This window comes from Coccinella septempunctata, chromosome 5 (genome assembly GCF_907165205.1).
Source record: "Coccinella septempunctata chromosome 5, icCocSept1.1, whole genome shotgun sequence".
NCBI classification, from domain to species: Eukaryota; Metazoa; Arthropoda; class Insecta; order Coleoptera; family Coccinellidae; genus Coccinella; species Coccinella septempunctata.
Genome location: NC_058193.1, coordinates 25,317,571 through 25,340,814, shown reverse-complemented (window position 1 = coordinate 25,340,814; position 23,244 = coordinate 25,317,571). Strand labels below are relative to the sequence as shown.

The following is a 23,244-nucleotide window of genomic DNA, read 5'->3' as shown; positions in this document are numbered from 1 at the left end:
ATATTCGAACAGAAGATTGTGATGCCCATTGTGAAAAAATTCGTGAATAATTTAGTCGAATTTTATTGGTGAGATTTTGAAGTATTATTTTATTTTTTACACTTGTGTTCTAAGTCTCTTCTGACAGTTGGAATCGAAATGAGCCATTTCATAAAATCCTGTAAGTTACTAAAAAATAATGAGACCAATTCGACAATTCTAAGTTTCCATTTTCATTATCACGTAAATATCGAACGAGCCAATATCCTAAACGAAACCACATGGTCGAATCAGGAGATAAGTTTTTTCCCACTGCTTTGCGACACCTAACAAACGGTCTGGGGTCGTATAAGGATCTGTTTCAGTAATAATTTTCATTTTTTTTCAACTTCATTTTGAAAGTTTTGTTTAGGTAATTTTTGGGAAACGCTTCATTTTGACCAGTTCTACCTTCTGTTGAAAAATAGCCGCACCTTCAAATACACCCCGTATAGGTTTATTGTAATGGGCAGTCTTGGTAGAACATCCAGAACAATTTTGTTTTTTGGAAATTCTACTTCATTTATCAACATACCTCCATTCCAACCTAACACAACTTATATAAAATCAACAAATGACACAATCTGACTCGAATAGCCACCATCACTTAATGTATTGACAGTAATACCATTTCGTCGAGAAATATCGGAAGGTGAACATGGTTTTTGCCTCATTTGACTTCGTCAGACCAACACAACTCATAAATCGTCAGTATGGTGAAGAAATAGGAAGCGCCATCTGACAGGAAACGAGGACAAATTTGAATTAAATTTTGTAACTTTCAGAGTGAATAAGATTTTCCCAAACTCTCAGAGATTGCAGGAATGGCAATCAAGCAGAGCAAATGGATACATGATGTCATCTTCACTCTGAGAATTAGGAAAGTGAATTGAGTTGTTCCTAGTTTGATTATTGATGAAAGGAACTTTTTTCTGGTAGATGGATACGTTCAGTATGGGTAATAAATTTGGACAATCAAGCTGAGGCCCCTGACATCACGTCAGTGCTTTTCTCATTTTCACATCTGACAGTAGTTTCCGTAATTCACAACCCGTTCTCGATATAACGACATTTGGCGACTCGTAATGCGTCAAAAGTAGCATTGCGTGAACGTATCGATGGCGTACACTTCCAACAATAACGATGGCGAACGGGACGATAAATTTCTACATTAATAGAAACCCACCATGTGTGCGTCCGGACAAACGCGAACGATGTTTTACTGCACGTTCAGCTGCTTTGTGTATCAATTTCCCAACGCCACAATTCACTTGGCCGATTGAATTCGGCCCGTTTGTCGATTCGAATGACACAAACGCGAAAAAAATCTCCCATATCTGCAGAGCGTAATCCCCCGGCAGCGTTCGACCATAGTTTTTCGATCATTCTAATTCGACACGAATTATCAGCGGTTCTGGGGTGTATCGCCGAATAACGCGCGACACGGCGTTTTTGTCCATTTCAATTGAGTTGGTTCATTTCGTTAAATTATTGGTTTTGTAATAGGTGAAATTGACACATTTTATTACGTTTTTAGCTGTCCACATCGTCGTCCCCATAAAGAGCTTCACAGTAATTCAGGCTCTCAACGGATTTTCACATCGGCGAATTGTGGATGTTTTTTCTAGTTTGATTTTGCCACCGGATCTATCTAGATAAAACCTATAATTCGCCGATAACGCATACGCCATTTTGCATCCAATGCAATCAATTTTTTTTTAAATGAACAGATTGTAGATTGAATCATTCCCGAGTATTGGCGAATCCAAAAATCTAAACGCCGCCTAGCGGCCAAATCACTAACCTAGAAAGTGAGTAATAACTTGAGTTTAACTTCTTTGGGTTAGATATTTTCATTACATATTCGGTTACCAGTGAACTATATTCACAAAATTTTTTGGATGTCTGACTAGAAAAATAGGTATTAAAAAAATTTAGTGAGTATTTATTTCAGTGTCATTCAGTTGCGAAACTATTTACCAATTTTCGCTATAATTTTAGGTTAGTAGATATCTTTGTTCTAGATGAATTTTCTAGTGTTGGACGATTAAGAAAGGCAATGCGAATTTTCATTTCCATGATTTTGATAGTGCCGAGAAACCTGAGCAGAAGAAAGTAGATGAGATTAAATTTCTGACATAACTGAAGTTGTACATGCATCACTTGCAATCTTCAAGAGATGATATGTTGGGAACATTTCAAATGAAAAGTGGTGATTTGAATTTTGCAAGCAGTTGAATGTGATCAATAATTAAACCCTTCGACAAGAATTTCAAATTTCGTTAATGAAATTACAACTGTAGAATTAATTTTCAGGCGGTCTTGTTGAGTTGGTTGTAAATGCTGGAAAATAATTTCTGTGTTGGCATTTTGAACTGCATAATATGTTTTCATCCAAATAAATTATCTCAAATATTCACATGAATTTATTTCCACAAATTACATAATTCATTTGAGTGTGATGATAGAATGAAATTTTCTGGATATAAGTTCTTGTAAAATCTTCATCAAACGACACCAACATGTTCAGGAAAGTTTTGGAGGAACCCGAGCACAATCAATAATCCCATAATTATTCACTACCTTCACAAATATCTCTATAATCGAATAAAATCTACGATAATATTGCTTTCACAATAGAGTTTTCACGATGATTACTCATTTTCCGCCATGTTTGTTGACAAGTCGCAGCGCCCTCATCGGTAGTTGGATTCGCCAATCATTATTTTTCCATTTTAGGACCGCCACTCCAGCTTATTTTCTTTCTGTAGACCTTATGGTCTGTTTAATTTTGGTTTTCCTGAGAAGTTCTCCATCTTCCACAGACGCCTGCCTAGTGGTTTAGCATGCATAGGGTGAGTTTTTGTTTCGTACGAATATTTCAACAGTAGATTTTTCAGGTCAAAAGAAACACTTTTTTCCCATAGCGTTTTTTCCGATTTGGCGCTGATAACAAGCTAAAACCATTTTAAGTTTTCATAATGAGCTGTGCCACCACTGGAAAAGCAACACTACCTTCAGAATAACTAGCTTAATCTATGACAATACACATCTGTGGATTCTTGAAGCAAAGTTGTATTAAGTCAAAGTACCCAATTTTTCAAATTTCACAGATACTTTTTAATCAAATTACTCGAAAACGGCGCATTATACGAGAAAATATGAAGAATATGTTTTTTATTTTACAAAACGTTCAAATATTCATTAGATAGCGTCCAACTTAGTTTCAAGGGTTGGGTACTTTGAATTTTTGATATTTTTATGGTGCGTAATGGTCATAATGAGTAAACTGGAAAACGTGGGTTATATCTGGTGTTCGATGAAGATTCATCAAATAAAAGAAAAACTAAATTCCGAAATTTATTTCATTCGATACAAAGATTATAGAGTAGAAAGATAGGAAACGCCCTCATATCGCTAGTACTAAAAACCGACTACATTTTGGCCAGTGAAAACACATTTGACAATGAGATGGCGCTGAAAACGTATTATCAATACAGAAAAACTGTTTAATAACAGTTTTCTCTTTTATAATTGAGGGGCGCGAAATTCGAATTCTATTCCTTGTATTCAATTTCAATATTGACCTTGTTGAGAACAGAAAACAAACATCCTGAGCGACAAAACGAAAGGATGGTTTTGTTTTGTGACAAGGATGTTAGTTTTCATCTGAACATTGTTTGGAATCGATTGGTATCAATGAAATACGCTGTTGGATGTGATAAATTTTTATTTGCAATCTATAAAAAATTTACAAAAATTTGAAATTATGGACAACGAATAGAGCTTTGACTAGGATACAAGAGTACATGGTTATCTGCTATAGTTACGTGAAAGGTGTTTTTTCTGTGAAAAAGTTTCGAATCAATAAACTGAGTTGAATTTTTACAATTTATATCAGAAATTGATATGAACGAATATTCAATTTACCGTCATAGGATACATATTTCCGTTACTTACATATTATTTACAAAATTTTCAGAACCACAATTGAAAAAAACCTTACAGAGGTATACAAGCCTTGTATTCAAGCCCGTCAGTATAAATTCTTCATGCTTTTTCATGATTTCTTCATGGTATGGTCTCTTTATGACACAATATTCAAATTGATTGACGAATGAACACTCACAGAAGGTTTCATAAAACTTTGACTTTCCAAACAACAATTTGACAGTCACCCGATTCCCAAATCGAAATCCATAAAACTTTTGCATTTCTGAATATATTGGAGGCAATTGAGAATCTTTGAATGGACGTGTGAAAGTCATAATTTCCCCTAAAGTAAATGAGCCCTTCATGTAAGGGATGCTTCCTGCATACAAAAATTCACGTGGATAAACAGTTCTCAATCGACTTGCAGTAAAATGTTCATTGCACATGGTGTAGTCAGTAGTGTTTGCAGGCCTTTACGCCCTGAAAATTTTATCCACTTCGTAGCACTGAAAACAAAATCAATGAATGACCGAGTCACATGTTACCAGTTAATACTTACATTCCCATTTTCCTTAGTAAAATTCGTTTTATTTGATTCACAGTTCTTCACCATACAATAATTTTCGAACGATATTCTGAGGTTTTCGCCAAGAAATTAGTCTACAATTTCAATAATCAGCAACTAGAACGGGCTCGAAAAACAAAAGGCGATACGAGGTTGTCTATGGATACGAGAATCAAAACATTCAAAACCGGTTTGATCAAAATGGCCATCTGACTCTGACATCTCGCAAAATTTAATATGTCCCTCGAATTGAAATTTTAACCAGTCTTAGGGCCTTAAAAACACATTTGAAACACAGATGACGCTCACATCACTCTAGTCGCTTCATTTCCTATCTTTCTACTCTATAATCTTTGATTCGATAAAACCGGTTGTGGGGTAGCACTGAAAATATCATTTTTTATGGTTTTTCAACAGCTTGTATCTTTTCAACCGTGCCGATACGGAAAAAATTGTAAAAAAAGGGTTTTTTCGGACCTCAAAAATCTACTATTAAAATATTTGTAAGAGTCAAAGACTCACCCTCTATAAGTGATTTTGTTGTCTTCCATTCTCTCCACATTTTAGAATATATTCTCCTCTTTCTTCCCCGTCGTACTAGGTCCTCGACTCTATATATTTTTCTGATTGTGTAACTTCTCTCCCTATCTCTAAGTGTGAAGAAGAAGAACTGTAGCTGCAGATGTCATCTCTTATCCATTCCGAAGAATTGTCGTTTCAATAATTCGAGATAGTCAGGAACGGGTGTAGGAGATCCCAGAGAACTCGGAACTCCCAGAGAACTCGGAACTCCCAGAGAACTCGGAACTCCCAAAGAACTCGGATCTAAACGTAACTGTATATCGGGATCATTGTCCCTCATCAGTACAGTGTAGCGCTAGATATTCCAACCGGAGACTGGAGTCAAACGAAATCAGGGTGACGTTATGATAAATTATTTAAATTCTCATCAGGCCCTGCAACGACTGAACCAAAGCCCCTTTTCCTATGCAACCTCCTACACCAATCCATGGTTCCCAAATTGAACTACTACCTGCAGTCAACGAATGTATCTACAACAATTGGTCAAGCGATCACAGGCGGAGGCGAGTCAAGAGGGTTCGCTCGCCAGACCACATTCGGTCGGTAGATACAGTGAAAATGTTGTACTGTGTACTCCAGTGCCAGTATCAATAAATTAATTTTCTTCCATAGCAAAAATAAATATATTCAGGAACCGATATCTTATGCTTTCCAATCAAATAAGTAGATTAGGTATAGGAATCCTTTCAATCGGTTTGTAAAAACGATAATTATGTTCATCACAGATTTTCTATTTCATTCCCTTTCTCACGTAAATGCACATTGCGACAAATACGTAATTACTGAGACTTTTACGCAAAACGGACAAAATGTCTGATTTAAAACCCAAAAATGTTTTGACAAGCGTCATAAACCTCAAATTTAGGTACTATACTGCGTGGAATGTGTTGAATTTCTATGGCAAACCGAGTGCTTTTATAAAAGCGAATGAAGTATATTTCTTGATGGTAACAGTAGTTATTTCAGAATTTTGAATAAAGGTCTTCCACAAGGATCAGTTTTAGAACCATTTCTCTTCAATTTATATCTGTGTGATATCCCTTCTACCTCTTCTGATTTTAAATGCATAGAAAATAATCTATACATAGATTTAGAAATTCTGAGGAATCACATTTTTGAGTGGCATTCGCATCTCCTAACAAAATGCCTTTATCGAAAATGGCTGAAATATGACCACTGGGTGTTTTTATTTATAGTTCATTGAGTATACACCGAATGGTTGTGGGAGGAATACAGAGAGCATAGTTAGAATCAATCTTCAACTTCCAACGACTCCATTCATTTTCCACACTACATCATTAGCCAAACGCCCAAGAGCTCCTGGTTCACGTGCAACGTGTTTGATGGTCGTATCATTGTCGATTACCGGTTTAACGTACAACAGAAAGCACTCACTTGTAGTTTGGACCATTGTATTCTGCCTATACATCTCGTGGCATTCCTCCACGCCAATTTCGCCCCATAAATCAGTTCAGTTTCAGTCAGCTGATAAGTTCCCCCGGCTTTCACCTCTGTCTGGACCTGTTCCCAACGCGCCTTGTGAGCAGTGCTGTTCAGCCTGAAACGAAAAAAATATATCAGGGTGAGATAGTCCACGCAAACGTACGTTAGTGGGAGTTATGTTTTATCTTAGGTTGCAACCACTCAGGGCGGACAATCTCTGAGAAATATATCAAAGATCTGCTCTGCTGACCGGAAATGTCTTCCTGGCAATTATTTATCGTTTGCTATCCTGGAAAGCTCAGATTACTGTTACTGTTTTTCTCATATCCTCATTTCAAGTATTAATATTTCCAGTGGGACGCGAAATGCTTCTCACATATAATATAATAATATGAATGGTTTATGGCCGTATGCACCGTTTGATTGAACGAAGCTTAAGCTCTGAAACGACGTTTAAGCTTAGAATCTCTAATACTATGGAAAAAAAGAATGTTAAAGGAATTAATCTCGTTTAATGAAACGTTGCATATGCCATAACTTTTTCTTCTGAAAATGCCCCGTACTTATAAGTTCTTAAAAATGTTATTCAATTCAATTCAATTTATTGAGGAAAAAACTACATAATATAAACAAGTTTAACACACGGCAAGCTTGTGTTGTGTCCAAATTTCAAGATAGAATCTACACTGCGCAAAAAAATTAACGCACATTCTGAAAATCTCAATTTTAATGAAAGTTAACTCTACATTGACTTTATAACTTATTTTTTATGTTCTCTCGAGAAGGTTTTGAACGAAACAAGACACATTAAATGGAAGAAAAATTCAAGATTTCACTGAATCTTATGTGAAAGAAGAGAAATAAACAATTTTCAAAATACTGAAATGCTGATAAGTGATTTAATACTTGGTATTTCCACCCCTTGCGTTAATTACAGCTCGGCAACGACGGTTCATACTCAAAATGAGTGATCTTAAAATGTTCTGATCTAATCCTTCCCAGATTTCTCCGAGTTGGATTCCTAAGTCATTAAGAGTAGCTGGATGATTTTCTGAACTTCTCAGCCTTCTATTGAGGTTGTCCAAAACCTGCTCAATCGGATTGAGATCTGGACTTCTTGCTGGCCATTCCATTCGAGAGACTTCAACCTCTTCAAGGTACTCCTGAACGATGCATAATTTGCAACTCATGAGTTTGCTCAAGCTGAATTTGAAGGAGGCGAGCGGTTGCAAACCGTTGTCTCAACGAAGAAACTCTCAAGTAACGTTTTTGAATGGCAGTTGTTACCCGTGGTCTACCCTGTCCTGGTCTTCGGACATTCATACCTGTCTCCCTGAATCGCTGCAACATTCTGGACACACTTGTATGGGAAACTCCAAACCTTTCTGCAATTTTTGTGTATCTCCACCCTTCTTCTCGCAAAACTACCGCTTGGGCACATTCCTCTTGGGTCAAATTGCGTGTTTCGCGTTGCATAGCAATCGAGTGTAGAAAATCAAACGAAAGAAAAACTATTGATCAATAGAATTGATCGAGAACAACTGATTTTAGAATGGAGCCAATACATTCAAAATCTGATAATATCATCTTTTTTTTATTCCTGCTGGGAAAAAACATCTGTATTGAAGAAAACCGTTGAAAGGGGATAACATATGCATGCATAATTCTGATAAAAATAATAATCATTGAGAACACCTTCAGTTGTAGAATGAATTTGAGATTTCCATAAAGTGCGTTAATTTTTTTGCGCAGTGTATTTTGTGCATGTAAAGTATATTTATGGGATCAAGAAACTTCAGAAAATTCAAAGTACTGGAGACGAAATGATAGCCTTCCCCAAAACAACCGAGAAAAAGTGGATCTCTCAGACTTCACATTAGGAGGGTTACGAGTTCAGAATAGCTATCAGAGACATGGACCCTGAATTTTTTATTGAACAAATTCCCTGTCAGACGTTTGAAATCCAGTGGAAGGGCATTCATTAGCCTAGCTCCAATATACAAAACGCTCTTTTGGCATGACATCTTTTTCTAACGAGGATACGTGACTAGTTCTGCAACATTCTGCCTTGTGCCATAGATGTGCTATCAGAGACATGGACCCTGATTTTTTCATTAAACAAATTCCCTGTCAGACGTTTGAGTTCCAGTGGAAGGGTATCATTATCCTAGCTCCAATATACAAAACGCTCTTTTGGCATGACGTCTTTTTCTAACGAGGATACGTGACTAGTTCTGCAACATTCTGCCTTGTGCCATAGATGTGTTCAATTTTTTCGAGACCTCCTTTTCTGTATAGATATTTTATTAGTGAACAGATGTATCCTTCTATTTTTCAATAAGGCTATCGGCTTCCGAATAGAATTAATCCTAAGATTAATTCAACATTATCAATATAAAGGTCCATCATTTCCAAGTTTTTTTTCCATCGAGGTGAAAGTTTTGTTGCTCCGACGGGATTAAATCAGATCGAAACCATGGTCAGCGTCCAATCTTTCTCGATTGAATAGTCTTACCATTGGCACTTTGAATGATCTTCCGTTGGCAAGTTCAGTCTGGATGGTACCTTTAGTTGATATTGTCTGTGTGAATTATTCCATTTCTTTTCAAGTTTAATGAAAAATTATTTACTGAACCGACATTAACGTATAAACAATTTCATTAGTAAAAATACTATTGTTGCACATGATAAGGATGATGCCTGCTTCAGCCCTACTAAAAATGGCACTCAAGAGAGCTTTAAGCTTAAAAAGAATTAGAAGTTTATAAATAACCACAGTACGAACGATTTTTTTTTGCAAAAAATGTTTAAATGTTTCTTGACGGAGCTGCAGCCCATAAAATAGATTTTATTTATTTTCTCCGCGTCTACCGCAGGTTGAAGCATAAAATTTGATATGATTTTTTCAAGTGCTTCATTATTTTCCAAGTTGTGGCAATATTTAAAGAATAAATTCAGAGTTTTTACTGAAATAGCATACATGGTGGTGAATAATTGACCACTAATTCTGGAACACCTTGTAATGTGACGTAAAAGATATAAATAACAGGTAAAAAATATAAAACGCACAAATGAATAGTTTGTAGGGTGCTAAGTATCCAATTCGAATTCAATAAGTTTAACCATTTCATCCCTTTTATAAAAAAGGATTAATAAAAACAACTAATCAATAACCATATTATCTTTAGCAACAAAAGATCTATCCATTAATGCCACAAGAAAATTCCTTCCTTTGGTCCTACTGAAAATAAAACTAATGGAAACTTGAAAATTAAAGGAACTTTAAATTTGATCATGAAACTGGACGTAAGCGTTGCTTCTTAAGAGGCAACCCCTCGTAGAGGGTACATGACAAAATCCTCAAGTAAGAAGGTATGAATTTTGTGCGTCACTTTTCACTAACACTGTGTACCATGAAATGGAAATAAAGCGATATTACGTTAACCTTTGTGGCTTAATGATGAAGTTCATAATGAAAAATTGGCAATCAGAATGAAATGCTTGTGAACTTTTTAATGAAGGTTTAAATCTAGATCCTTCAAAAGAGGATCCGGTTATACCTGGATTTAATCTTATTAGATCACCTTAGGAGGTCACAGTGTTTATAACAGTATGCTGTTCAAATTTTGTTGAATGTCCAAGATGCGAATGTTGCACAAAAAATACTATTGAGCACTTGGTTGATAGTTTTTCCAAATACAATTGTTTCATACAGAACTGTCGTAAGATTGAATTTTATATTAGATATTACCATTTCCAGATGGCCACTTTAAAATGTGACATACGGTAAAAGTCATCCGATTCCATTTATTTGATTGGAAAAAAGGATTACAGACCACTGTAAAAAGAATAAAGTCATCAATTTGATATCAAACATTAATTCCGAGCTCTCTATTCCATTTCGCTTGTGTAATCCGGATCAAACAACATAAAATCTCCTGTGATTGTATTGTAGAGTCGTTTTGTACTTCATCTTGAACCAGGAGACCCCAACCAGAAATGAATTTCTTTGACAAACCCTAATGAACCTGTCAGTTTGCTGCCGGATATTCGAGTTATCTCCGTAAATAATATCCTTCGGAGCAGAACAAAAATTGAAATATTCTAAGGGAAGGATGTTTGTCCAATATTCCTAATGAAATATATCATTTCCATACAGCATCCCTCTAATCTCCCAGAAGAGAGAGGAATAAATATAAATAGATTCAGACCTGCCACTCCACGTTCTGTAGAACTTACCTCCAAATTACCTCCAAAAAAACATGATATTAAATTTCTGAGAAGCTCTTTTTGTAACCTCATCTATGAGAGAGATGTACCAATAGAGTTGATTACATTGGGGTAATATCATTGAGTATTCAGCTAGGTTAATACTTAATGGAAAATTATAAAATCATTTCTTAGTTGATGCTTACCTCTTACCATATTGAGGACCGCTGGAGATGAAATTTCAAGCAAGCCACATAATGTCACCACCCAAATTCCATAATTTCCAAGTTCATAGTTATTCGAGAGAATCAAAGTTTCTAAATGAATTTTAAAATATTCAAAAATAAGTCAAAAAACACCGAGGTAATCAGGTACGTGAAAGTTTTGACTACAAATCAGATAGAGAAATGTGCAATGTTCTAGAATATTGACATTCGAAAATAAAACACCCAACATCCCTCATATTCAGAAAATTACAAAAATTCTATTTATATCATCTAGTGAATTTTTCCCAATTCTTTCGTCAGCCAGAATCGAAACTGGGACAAGGGACATGGCATGGGAACGGACAAATACGGGAAGAATAGAAACTCCTCTGTCTATAGGGCCGGAGTGAAAATAACTGGTCCTCGGAGAATGCTTTGTACCCCGTTACTGCTATTGTGAATGGAACTCGAGTCCTCAATGCAAAAGGCAAAATACAAAGTTTGGTGATGTAATCTTCTGGAATGGCTTCTGTGGAAGACTACTGTTAAATGTTTTCGTTGCTGTTGATGCCAGTGGCCAATGTGCAGAATTTCAATTTATCAGAATAGGATAAATATGTTAATCAATGTTTATTCAGAACTGCAGTTTTTTGTGAAAAAACATTATCCCCTTGGATATGTTCAACTCAAAGGAATCCTCATTTTTTTCTACTTTTTTTTCACGCAATAAAAACTCAGAAAAGGATCGTTCGAAAAAGGAAAGCTTACTAAGAAACAATGGACCTAAATAATTGAAGTTACAAAACTAGACAACAGAAAGAAGAATAATTATGGCACAGCAACTTCCATTATAATATACAATGTGACAATTTAAAAACTTGCCAGGCCAATTATGTCGCGACAATGATGTTTTCAGGGAAACAGGAACAGGTCATTTTTTATTGCGAGGGGGACATATTTTGAGCAAAAATGTAAATGTAATCTAAATTCTTAATAGGAAATAGTGGGTGAGATTTACCTCAATTGAAAGATCACTTTACCCTCTACATGAATACTATGGTTTGCCAATTTTTATTGATTCCATGAAGTAGTAACAGGAGATGACAATTTGAAAACTTGCAAGGCCAATTATTACGTCTCGACAAAGCCGGAAATATCTTCCTACCTAGGTGTAGGGTCTATCACCCCTAAATTCTTCATAGGGAATAGAGGGTGAGCTAAACCTCAATTGGAAGACAATAAGTCCCTCTACATAATACTATTGTCTTCCAATTGTTGTAAAGCTCACCCTCTATTCCCTATTAAGAATTTAGGGGCGACAACACTTACACCTAAGATTGAGGTGATTATAGCTCACAATTCTGCTAGAAACATGTCCCCTTCCGAAGAAAAATTGACATTTTCTCTGAAAACATCATTGTCGAGACATGATTGGCCTGGCAAGTTATCAAATTGTCAGCCCCTGTAACTACTCCAATTACTCAAAAAAATTTGCAAACCATAGTATTCATCTAGAGGGTCAAGTGATCTTTCAATTGAGGTATAGCTCACCCCCTATTCCCTAATGAGAATTTAGGGGTGATGGCTCCTACACCTAGGGTTGAGGAGATTTCGGCTTACAATTCTGCTCAAAATATGTCCCCCTACGAATAGAAATTGACCTGTTCCGGCATTTTCTCTGAAATCATCCTTGTCGTGACATAATTGGACTGGCAAATTTTCAAATTGTCACCCTGTATGAAATCCCATATATTATTACCATTGAGAAAAATCAGGAATTATCCAATTATATCTCAAGATAGAATACCTGTAATGAAATAACAAAGAGAAAGAAAAAATCTACAAAACGTGAATCCAGATTATTGATATAATCTTGCTTGAAGCAAACTTAAGATCTCGAGCACAATAACACTGAAGTTCAAACACTAAATAATCCATATAGTTTAAAATGCAAAAATAAACTAAAACAATAAATTCAGAGTTTAATCCCTACAGGAGTTTTTTAAAATTTATTTGAGGTTGAGGGACCAAAACCTATGAGAATGCCATTTTACTAGTACTCGTTCAGGAAATCAAACTTTTCTGAAAAATAAATGGATTATGGCAAACAGAGTCATTTCAAAACTTTTCACTAAACTTGTTTCACACCTAGTTGGAATGAGCATAGTTCGATTTCAGTGAATGAGAAACTGCTCTAAAAAACTGCCAAATATAGAATGAGTTCAATATTGATATCACGATATACTACTTGTATTCGATATAAGCTGTACAAACAAATTTATTCCAAATGTACCTGGGTAAATATTGAATGCCATCTGTGAAACGTGTGCCCATGAATATTTAGTAAAATATTACTATATACATTAAAGGCATAAATCAAACATAATGTGAGCAGACCTTGGCACTGAATCTAACCCACGAAAAAACCAGCTACACATAGTATACATGAATGAAGATAATGAAATACATGTTTCTCTACTTTCTGTTTCCAGTATTGAAAGCCCAGGAAATATTTAGCCTAAACAAAAAAGTTATCGATATTTTTTTCAGGAATATCAACTTCTTATGCGTTGTGCATAATAACGACCTCAACAATATGGGTATAATAGATGGATTATCCTCGAGAAACATCAAAACATACAACAATATCGACGTGGCTAAAGGAAGCAAACGAACAGAATGTGGCCATTCGGTTATAATAGCCAGAGATGAGGCTGTCCTAGACTTTGCTCTGATAAAAAAGCACAAGCATTTTCTCTTTCGCGTTCACTCAACCATACTGATATTCTTCAGGGGTTCTGAGAATATCCAGATGAAAAAATATCAGAATTTGGCGATCGAGAATAACATAGAAGTGATACTGGTGAAGGGTTTGGGTCTGAAGTCATTATTTCCCCCCAAAGAGAGAAAAGCTCAACTAATCATTCGTTCTGCAATGAGGAATAAGATTTTGATGAACTGTGCCTCATTAACAATGAACTGCTTCACGAATTTCACCTACGAACGTACAGAATGGTCGCCACTTCTCATGTTCACGAAACTGAGAAAAGAATTCCAGATTGCATTTTCCATATATCCACCCTTCATAATCAGAGATGGCGAAAAACTACTTGGAGTTGACATCGAAGTAGCGAAGTTACTCACAGAGGGATGGCCTGTTCATTTCAAAAACCTAGGCAAGGATCGTCAGAGGAAAAGGTCTCTCCAACATAGATATCCTGTGTATTATTTGAATTCAACTGAGGCAGATATAGCGATTGGTTCATCAAAGTTCATTGGTGAAAAGGCTGGTACATATCCGTACAGTTCACAGTGCAACACGTTCCTAGTTCACAGGGGTCAACTTTATCCAGAATCAACTTTCACTTTTCAGTTCTTTCAAGCTTACTTATGGTTGCTATTTATCTGCATCCTTATCTTCATGGCTTTCGTTATAAAACTATCCTCTAGAATTTATGGCCACCAATACAGCATGATTCACTCGTTGGTTCTTGTTATAGGTTATGTGTCATCGTACGGTGTTCCACCTTTTCCACTGCCCAGACAAACATTTATGAGATTCATCTCGCTGTGGTGGTGCTTCATTTCGTTGATAATAGCAACTTATTTCTCCGCGGGCCTCACAAGCTCCCTGAGGATACCCAGAATTCATGGCATTATATACACTTGGGAAGAAATGGTGGAAAATGGAATTAAGTGGTTGGATATATCAAATGAACCAATAGAAAAAATGAAACAAAGTAAAGCAAGTTTGAAATCTCTCATAGATCTCTTCGAGATCGAGAAAAACGATATGAGGGTCAACGAGAAGTTAAAAACTACAAAATACGCAATAAGGGTGGAGAAATTTAAAAGAAAAGTGCTAAATATAATAGGTAACTTGGATGATTATGGACGAAAGAATATGAAAATTCTCGATAACTGCTATGCTGTGCATCATCTTAAGTATGAATTGAAATACAACTCCGCTGTCACTGAATTTTTAAACACCAAAGTGTTACACATTGTGGAAGCAGGTTTCGTAGATTATGTATTTGAGAAGCTCTCTAGACAACCTGAAACGGCTTATGTTGAAAATCTCTTCTTGAGGAAACCGACTCTCAATCGACTGTTCACGGTGAGGAAACTGACCGGCTGTTTCATTCTTCTAGGCTCAGGATGCAGTCTCGGTATCTTGGGAATCTTTTTTGAGTTTCTCGTATATAAAATTAAAGAAGGGAGAGAGAAGAGAAAGATAAGAGGAGAAGCTAGGAAAAAAAGGAAATTGAAAAAATAGTTCGTCTTCATCGAATGCTATGTTGAAATCTAATAAATTGCTAAAACAATCCAACTAGAATTTTACTCCAAATGGAATAAACTATGGGGGAGTCAGGGAGACTTGCTCAGGTAGGAGACTTGAACCACCTCAAATATTTCAACAAATCAAATTTCGTGCTACTGGTGATATCGTAAATAGTTTGAGACATACTCGTAATCAGAACAGTTCGAGAGTGAGGAGGTTGAACTTGATTTTGTTGTTAGGATGTAAGAAATGGAGTAATTTTTGTTTGTTACACTTTCTGAAAAGTTTAGTAGGTGAATGGTGTTATTTCGTTTTTTTGCTTCCATTGATTAATGTTGTTTTACAAATGATGAGCCTTTTTATTAATAGTTGTAAAAGTTTCAAGAAAACATCTGTTGAATAGACTAAAAGGAAGTGATGGAGACCCATGCTATGGTCGGGAGACATAATCAGTGGTCCAAGTTTCCTGCACTGAGCTTAGATAACAGTTTGCTTCAAAAAAAAAAAAAAATTGAATATTGGAAATAAATATAAAAAAATATACAAAGGTTCAAAAAAGTAAAAAATATCTCGGAAATAGTTGAGAGTGACTCTGAAATGGAAAATATGTATTTCATACGTTGATACATCTGATGATGAAAACCATGGGGTCATTCAAAAATTTGTCAAGACCGAATGGTGTCACATGCTCTTTAAATTGGAGTCTTTCTCGTACTCTTAGTAATGTTTCATTCTATAGCTACTCTCTTCTGACGATTATAAATGTAATATACAGGGTGTTTTCAAAGGTGACTTTTTTTTGACAGAAGGTAGAACTCATCAAAATAAGTCGTTTCAGGAAAAATTGTCTATATATATAAAATATCAAAGATGGCTGAAATAAAATCCCTAGAAGTTCGACAAAATTTCATTGAAATTTAAGTACGGGATAGTGGAAGATGACTCCGGCATCGCAACAATGAAACAAAACATAAACATATGGCTGGACAATGAATAGTTCAGTAGTTTATCCAATTAGATGCATCAGGTCACTTTTGAGAAAATCATAATTGTTGTATCGTGCAATTTAGGGTGAAAAATAAATGTAGAAAATCAAGGCAGTTTCTTGAAAGTGCTTATGTTAATTATGTTGAAAAAGTGCTATGATGTTTCACATGTTGAACAAGAAGATTGTGATGTCCATTGTGAAAAAATTCGTAAATAATTTAGACGAATTTTATTGATGAGATTTTGAAGTACCTATTATTCTATTTTTACACTTGTGTCCTAAGTCTCTTCTGTCAGTTGGTATCGAAATGAATTCATAAAATGATGTAAGTTACTAAAAAATAATGAGAACAATTCGGCAATCCTAAGTTTCCATTTTCATTACCACGTAAATATCGAACGAGCCAATATCCTGAACGAAACCACATGCCGTCTGTTCCGATATTCCTGAACAGTACTGTCAGTATTTCAGAGAAGATGCCTATTGGCCCAGTCGTTCGAGTTCTATTGTTATTCGATTACTGGCCAGTAAAACCAGCAATATCGGAACAGGCCCAACGTCGAATCAGGAGATAAGTTTTTTCCCACTGCTTTATGATAATTTAGCTAACAAACGGTCTAAGGTCATATGAGATTCCATTTCAGTAATCATTTCTACTTTGTCATTTTGAAAGTGTTGTATAGGTGATTTTTGGAGAAACGATTCATTTTAACCAGTTCTACCTTCTGTTGAAAAAAAGCCTCACCTTCAAATAATAGGTAAATAAGTTACCTCAAAATGTCAAATTTGTTTTCCGATACTACTAAGACCTTACGAGATGGAGGCAGCAATTTGAAGAGCCGAAAAATGTTTTCCGTTTGAAAACAAAATAAGATAAGGGGATGCGGTTTGGTCCATTATCCATCCATCCATTTCCCCCTAACTCGTACCCTTACAGAGCAGCCATTTAATCCCATCGAATTTTGCAAACGTGAATTTCAATTATTTTTATTTGAACTGTGGAAAAAATCTTGTCAATTCTATTTTAATGTGAGTTGCTATCAACGATTCCTCCCTTTGTATGTGCCCTTGAAATGATAATAAAGATCTTATGAAAAATCTCGTTAAAGACTAATCTTTAAATGATGTAGGAATAATTCTAATGTCCTCGGAATTGTATAGGCTGAGAATCATTGGTAATAGGACTAAGTAATGGACTACTTTTTAACTAAGTCGACGTTTTATCAGTCTTTGCTGATTTCTTCAGGGCTAGTTATATTACAGTCAATTTCGTAAGTACAAGTTACGTCTATGTTCAGAGTATGAACAACTTACCAATAAGGACAACATTAAGTTAACGTTGTTTATTGTGAATTTCTCGCTGGAAATTCATATTAATGCTTTGCTTCGTTCTGAAGTACAGGTAGGTAATAAAAATAAAATATCAAAAAATACCGCGAGTTCAACGTACTTTTTCTAGTTTAGTTCAGTAATCCTCATTCAAACAATATCTAGAACGAAAGAAAGAATTCGGAGTGGAGGTGTTCCCATCAGCATTCGTTAAAATTCATGAAAATGGTCGAATGCATGGGGAAAATCCTTGTTTTCACTCGGGTATTCGGAAAATTTTACGATTCATTCAGAACCGCATAGTTTCGGTGAGCTCTTTTACTATAATAGCTCCCTTTTTATAACGACACTGAAAACGCTTCCCAATTGCCTCCTACATACGTAGGAATTCTTTATTTAGCCAGGAAGATTACAGTCTTGCAGGCTCCCCTGGATTTACATAATTATGCCTTTTTGCATTGTTATCCAACCCCGAATAATGGAAAAATAGGAAAATAAAACACGGTTGGGATTTTCATTCTACTTTCCAGTTGAATATTTTGACCACAAGAAAATATTTTGTTGCACGTTATGTCGGCATTATGCCAAGAGTATACCATATGGTATACTATATTTGGAAGAAAGGATTTGAAAGAAATATATATAGCGATGAAAGTAGGCAATGATTTTTATCTATACCTATACTCTGGGTTCAAGAATCTCAGACACATAAGCTATCGCTCGTCATAGTTCATCATCATAATCAAACAGAAAAATATAACCTACATCAGGAAATTTCAAATTGAACCTGCTCACTAATCAGAGAAACGGAGATGAGAAAATTGAAGAAGTAAAAATAAATACTTTTTTGCCTGATATCTCATCTTCCATGTTGAGATCCGTTGAACTGGCTTGATTCTCCTTCAACATCACTTCTTGCATTTTAATGCTGCCCTTCAATTAGCCAGTTCGTATATTGTGTAGAAAAAAATGTGTAAGATTCATTAAAATCTTTCTTTATAAAGCGTAACGGAGTCTTGTCGAGCACTTTAGATTTCAGTAATCAAACATTTTGCCGCTTTCGTATTCCGAATACAAATATTTGCCTAGGACGTCTCTTGTAAATACTGAGCTCCTTCAGGTTTGTTTCAATTGTGAATGGAAAAATATTTCTTGTCTATGAATTTCCGATTCAGCGGTTCCTGAATATTTTTAACCCTTTGAAGCCCGAATTATTATCCGCCCATTGAAAAAAATATTTCTCAACAATAACTATGTACAAAAAGTAAACTAAACACATCGGTGAGGAAAAAAATTTTTTTTTTCAACTCTTGAGTAAAATATTGACACAAGTTTTGGTCATCAGGGGGTTGATTTTATGGAATAAAACTGAAAAATTCAACAGAATATACAGAAACTACTATATATACTTACCGTTTACAAAGATATGCCCGAATTTTGGGTGATAATAATAGTAAAAAAAGTAAAAATTATCACTTATGCACGTAGCTTATGGCGAACCGACTGAACATAAATGAAATTCCTTCTTATCAAACTTCTGTAACTGACTTAAATTTTGGTAATGTCATCTACCAATGAACGATAGATCCAAATGATACAGAGCTCATTGTGGAATAGCTTTCTGTTTTAATGAAATGGACACTGTTAACTGTTAATCATTGGGCTGGAAAGGGTTAATTGTATGGATCAAAATTTTGTCAGAATCCTACTTGTGCGTGGATAGAACCTACTAAGAATACACTCAAAAATATTCATTCAGTTAGGGATTTTCAAAGAATAAAAAAAAGTTTCTGTTTTCAGATAATAAATACTTCATTGACTTTGCTTTATGATCATTGGAAAGTTGAGTATGTTAGAAACAGTGCTAGATGAATAAAAAGTAATATGAATACCTAGAGTAATTCAACATTAATTGTTAGTATTTATATAAATGCCATGTCATGGCCTCCTTTTTGAAAGGAGAATTAAGTTAGAAAATGGTTAAATATTGTATCAAATTATAGTCAATATATATTATTATATTCAAGCAGAATTTATATTGTAGATAGGTCATAACGAAACACTTAAATTTGATAAGAAGTAATAAAGAGAAGAATAACTTTGTTAGAAGAAAAGCAGAGATAGATTCCACATCCAGTGGAAAAGATAGTAGAGAAAATGATAAATACGTTGAAGAGCATTCAATTTGCTACAATAGTGAAAGTTTTCAAATTTCTAGTTGAGAGTACAATACGTCAAAATAAATCGACCATAGAAATAAACAACAAAAAAATAATCATCAGATCATAACAATTTGACGCCTGACGCGTGGCTTCCGAAACGTCCAACTTAAAGATAGAATAATTCTATTTAAATAATTCAATCTGAATTCGATTCATTAGTTTCTTTCAATATTCACCCATAGTATTGACAAAATTGAGTCGAAAATGAAAACTACAGAGAAAAGAGATGAAGGAGAACAAACCAAATAGAGCCAAGTCTGTTGCATATATCAAAAGCGATGCAAGAAATGTCAGAGAGAGTTTGAAGACGAATTAAGGAAAAATGCAAAAAAAAGAGAAGGGAAATGATTAGGATCAATGGAAAGATGGACAAAAGAATGAAAGGAAATATACTGGCACTCAATGGAATGTTTATTATACAGATGAATACAAAAAAAGGTAATTTCAATCAGAAGACTATAAAATCATAGATTAGAAAAATCAAAATTCATATAGAAAAAGGTGGTCAAGGAAACAAAAACTCCAGGTCTCGAAAAAATATTCTCATGAATTCATTCCAAAATTTCTTGTGTACCTACATTTATTGTCAAAAAGTTTGAAATGTAACTCATTAGAACCAGCATTTGTTTTATTTTTTATATTTTAATCGCATTAATGTATTTTTCACTAGCTCATCAGTGAAAAACATATTTATTGATACTGTCGACTATTCGTCTAGCCTCATGAATTGAAACCATTTTTCATGCAACGATCTTGCATTTTTTCGCTCAAACGCATTTCAGATTCAGATTCAAAGTATCACTATTTTTTCACACTAGTAGGAGGAAATGTTTAGGTAACTTTGTAGAAACGAGCTGTAGCAGATAGAAATAAATTTGTCCTTCCCCAAATAAATCTAAATTATACAAAGATGTATAAAAATTTCTCCTCCTTGTGAAATTTATCATTGCATGCATACTTAGATTTTCCCAATATTCCAGCACTAATGTGAAAAAGAGATACTGAAATGAGTGCAGGAAAATGGTTTGAAACGCACTGTTTAGTAGAAAATCCGTAATCACTTAATTTACATAAATTTCATACAGATCTAACGAATATTCTCTTATTGCGTGATTTATCATTTAATTCTTAGATTTTTCCAGTATTCGCGTACTATTACATGGAAGAGATCCTTTTGGAACTGAAATGTGTTCAGGAAAATGTGTAAAAAAGCGAGCTGTAGTAAATAAAAATCATCGCCCTAATTAATCTTAATTCTACAAAAATCTAAAGAATAATAATAATTAATAACTAACAAGATATTATCAATAACAATAAAGAAAAATTAGAAAAAGAATATTTTCTTATTGTTCATTTTATCATCATAGGCGCGGTAAGTGGTCTGTTATATATTACTAGATGACCCGGCAAACCTAGTTGTGCCATTTAAATTATTTCTAGGGTAGATAATAATAACTTTTTGTCCAAATGTTGAAAACCTATAAGTACTCTATGATTGCTTGATTGGTCGTAAGAAAAAGGAATGCCTTTTTTTCTGTTCTGTACAATTTTTTTTGGGAATATTTTGTTATATAAACCTTGCCCTAACAATAATAAACACAACAAAAAAAGAATTGTCCAATTTGGTGCGATCGTTTGAACAATAAAGAATTTTGAAGTAAACCATAGATCCTCTTTTATTAATATAGATAGATGGCCATATTTCTGATGAGCCCAAATCTTCGGAATACTGTTCAAAAAACGTCAGAAATCTGAGCAAACCTTCAGGCGCCCGATTCTCGAACGTGCAGGAATGCAATCCCACAGGAAAAAAGTGAAATTTCCTATGGAAATTTCAGATCATGTATTCTCGAACTATGGAATGGGAACATTAAAGAGGAACTGCTTCGATGCTATTTACCATGAGATCCTATATGGAAGTCAATTCCTATAGATTCCATAATCGAACCCTCGAGTTCATAAGTGTAAGAACTCAAATGTTCAATAAAAATTCTGATCGTTGATGAGTTCTAAAATGCTCTTCATTCCCTTGCAAACTAGATATCCAATCTAGTTGTGGCGTAAAAAACAATACAATCCCAACAGATTGGTAGTAAAAATTTTAATCAATGTTGTTAAGTTTTAAAGGTTAGTTTGCTGTGTGTGGGGTTTTTGTTTTAAAGACGATTACTGAAAAATAATTACCTGTACCTACTTCATATTTCAATGACTTTACACTTCATCTTGCCACTCGATGAGGGTCATTCTATTATCATTTCCGCTGAATAATTTCTCAACGAGATGGAAAAATATATTCAAAAGAAAATTCTTCAGAGTATCCGAAAGATTTCATTTCAAATCTCCCAGAATTTTCCTAACTTCATTGGAAAGGGAAATACTTTTAATTCTTTAATTGTTCGGAATGCTTGGACGGGAATTTATTCTCTGTCGACTCGCTATTTTACCCCCTAAATAAAAAAGGTATGATCGGTATCCCAGTAATAAAAAAGCGATTAATTTAGCAAGTTGAGCACATGGAAAAATATTTGTTGATGAATGAAAGCAGCCCTTGGTGACTCAGCATACCCAATACCTGTTATGTAGGATAAAATCTTTGAGCATTCAACCCCTCTGAATACTCAATTAAATTAATATTTCAGGACCATCGAAAATCGTGAAGAATTTTAGCACTTCGAAACTGATAAAATATTTGATATCCGAAACCAACATTCCAAAAATATTTTTAGACAATAAGGAATTCAAAATCAGACTTTGTCAATACGTCTTCAATGCAATATCTGGTGAAAAAAGTGAATTTACGCTATTCATAAAAAAATTTTTTATTGTAATTGTTTTTGTGTTGCCATTGCTCGAAAATAATTGTAAATCGCGAGTCTTCTTGTTTTTGTGTAGCCTAACTCTATGAAACTTATAACTTACTAGCTGACCCGGCAAACGTTGTTTTGCCATATAAATAATTTCCTAATGATTAAATTACTAAAATGGCTATTAAAAGATAAGGGTTGATCGTAGAAGGGTGAAAATTGAGGATTGTATGTATTTTTGTATGTTGTATCATAAAAAAATAGAAATTAAAAATTTTGTCTAAAAAATACAAAAAAAAATTTAGGGGTGGACTAACCCTCACATTTAGGGGGATGAAAAATAGATGTTGGCCGATTCTCATAGATACCGGATAAGCACAAAAAATTTCATCAAAATCGGTCAAGCCGTTTCGGAGGAGTATGGTAACGAAAACTATGACACGAGAATTTTATATATTAGATAATAAATCACATTAAACATCTGAATTCTTTAAATTTCCATCATTTTTTACCTTCTTATTGAAGTGAAGTATTGGTCGAGGAAGTCCTTAGCGTCGATCAATATTTCCTCAGTATTCCTGGCAGAAGTTCTACTGGGCAATGCCATACAACTTCCTAAGCAGCAAGCGGTTGTACATGGTGTATCCTACAAGCAAAATATTG

At 34.7% G+C, this 23,244-nt stretch overlaps 1 protein-coding gene across 4 annotated transcripts in view; it reads right to left on the bottom strand.

Moving 5' to 3' along the window:
• The window catches only part of LOC123313082 (nitric oxide synthase), a 158,577-nt gene that overhangs the window by 85,033 nt on the left and 50,300 nt on the right, over positions 1-23,244 (bottom strand). For all 4 annotated transcript variants that reach the window (XM_044897783.1, XM_044897782.1, XM_044897784.1 and 1 more), the window contains 2 exons: positions 23,094-23,227; positions 6,494-6,656 (listed from right to left, as the gene is read on the bottom strand). In XM_044897783.1, coding sequence (XP_044753718.1) covers positions 6,494-6,656; positions 23,094-23,227 — 297 coding nt within the window. The remainder of the gene's footprint in view (positions 1-6,493; positions 6,657-23,093; positions 23,228-23,244) is intronic.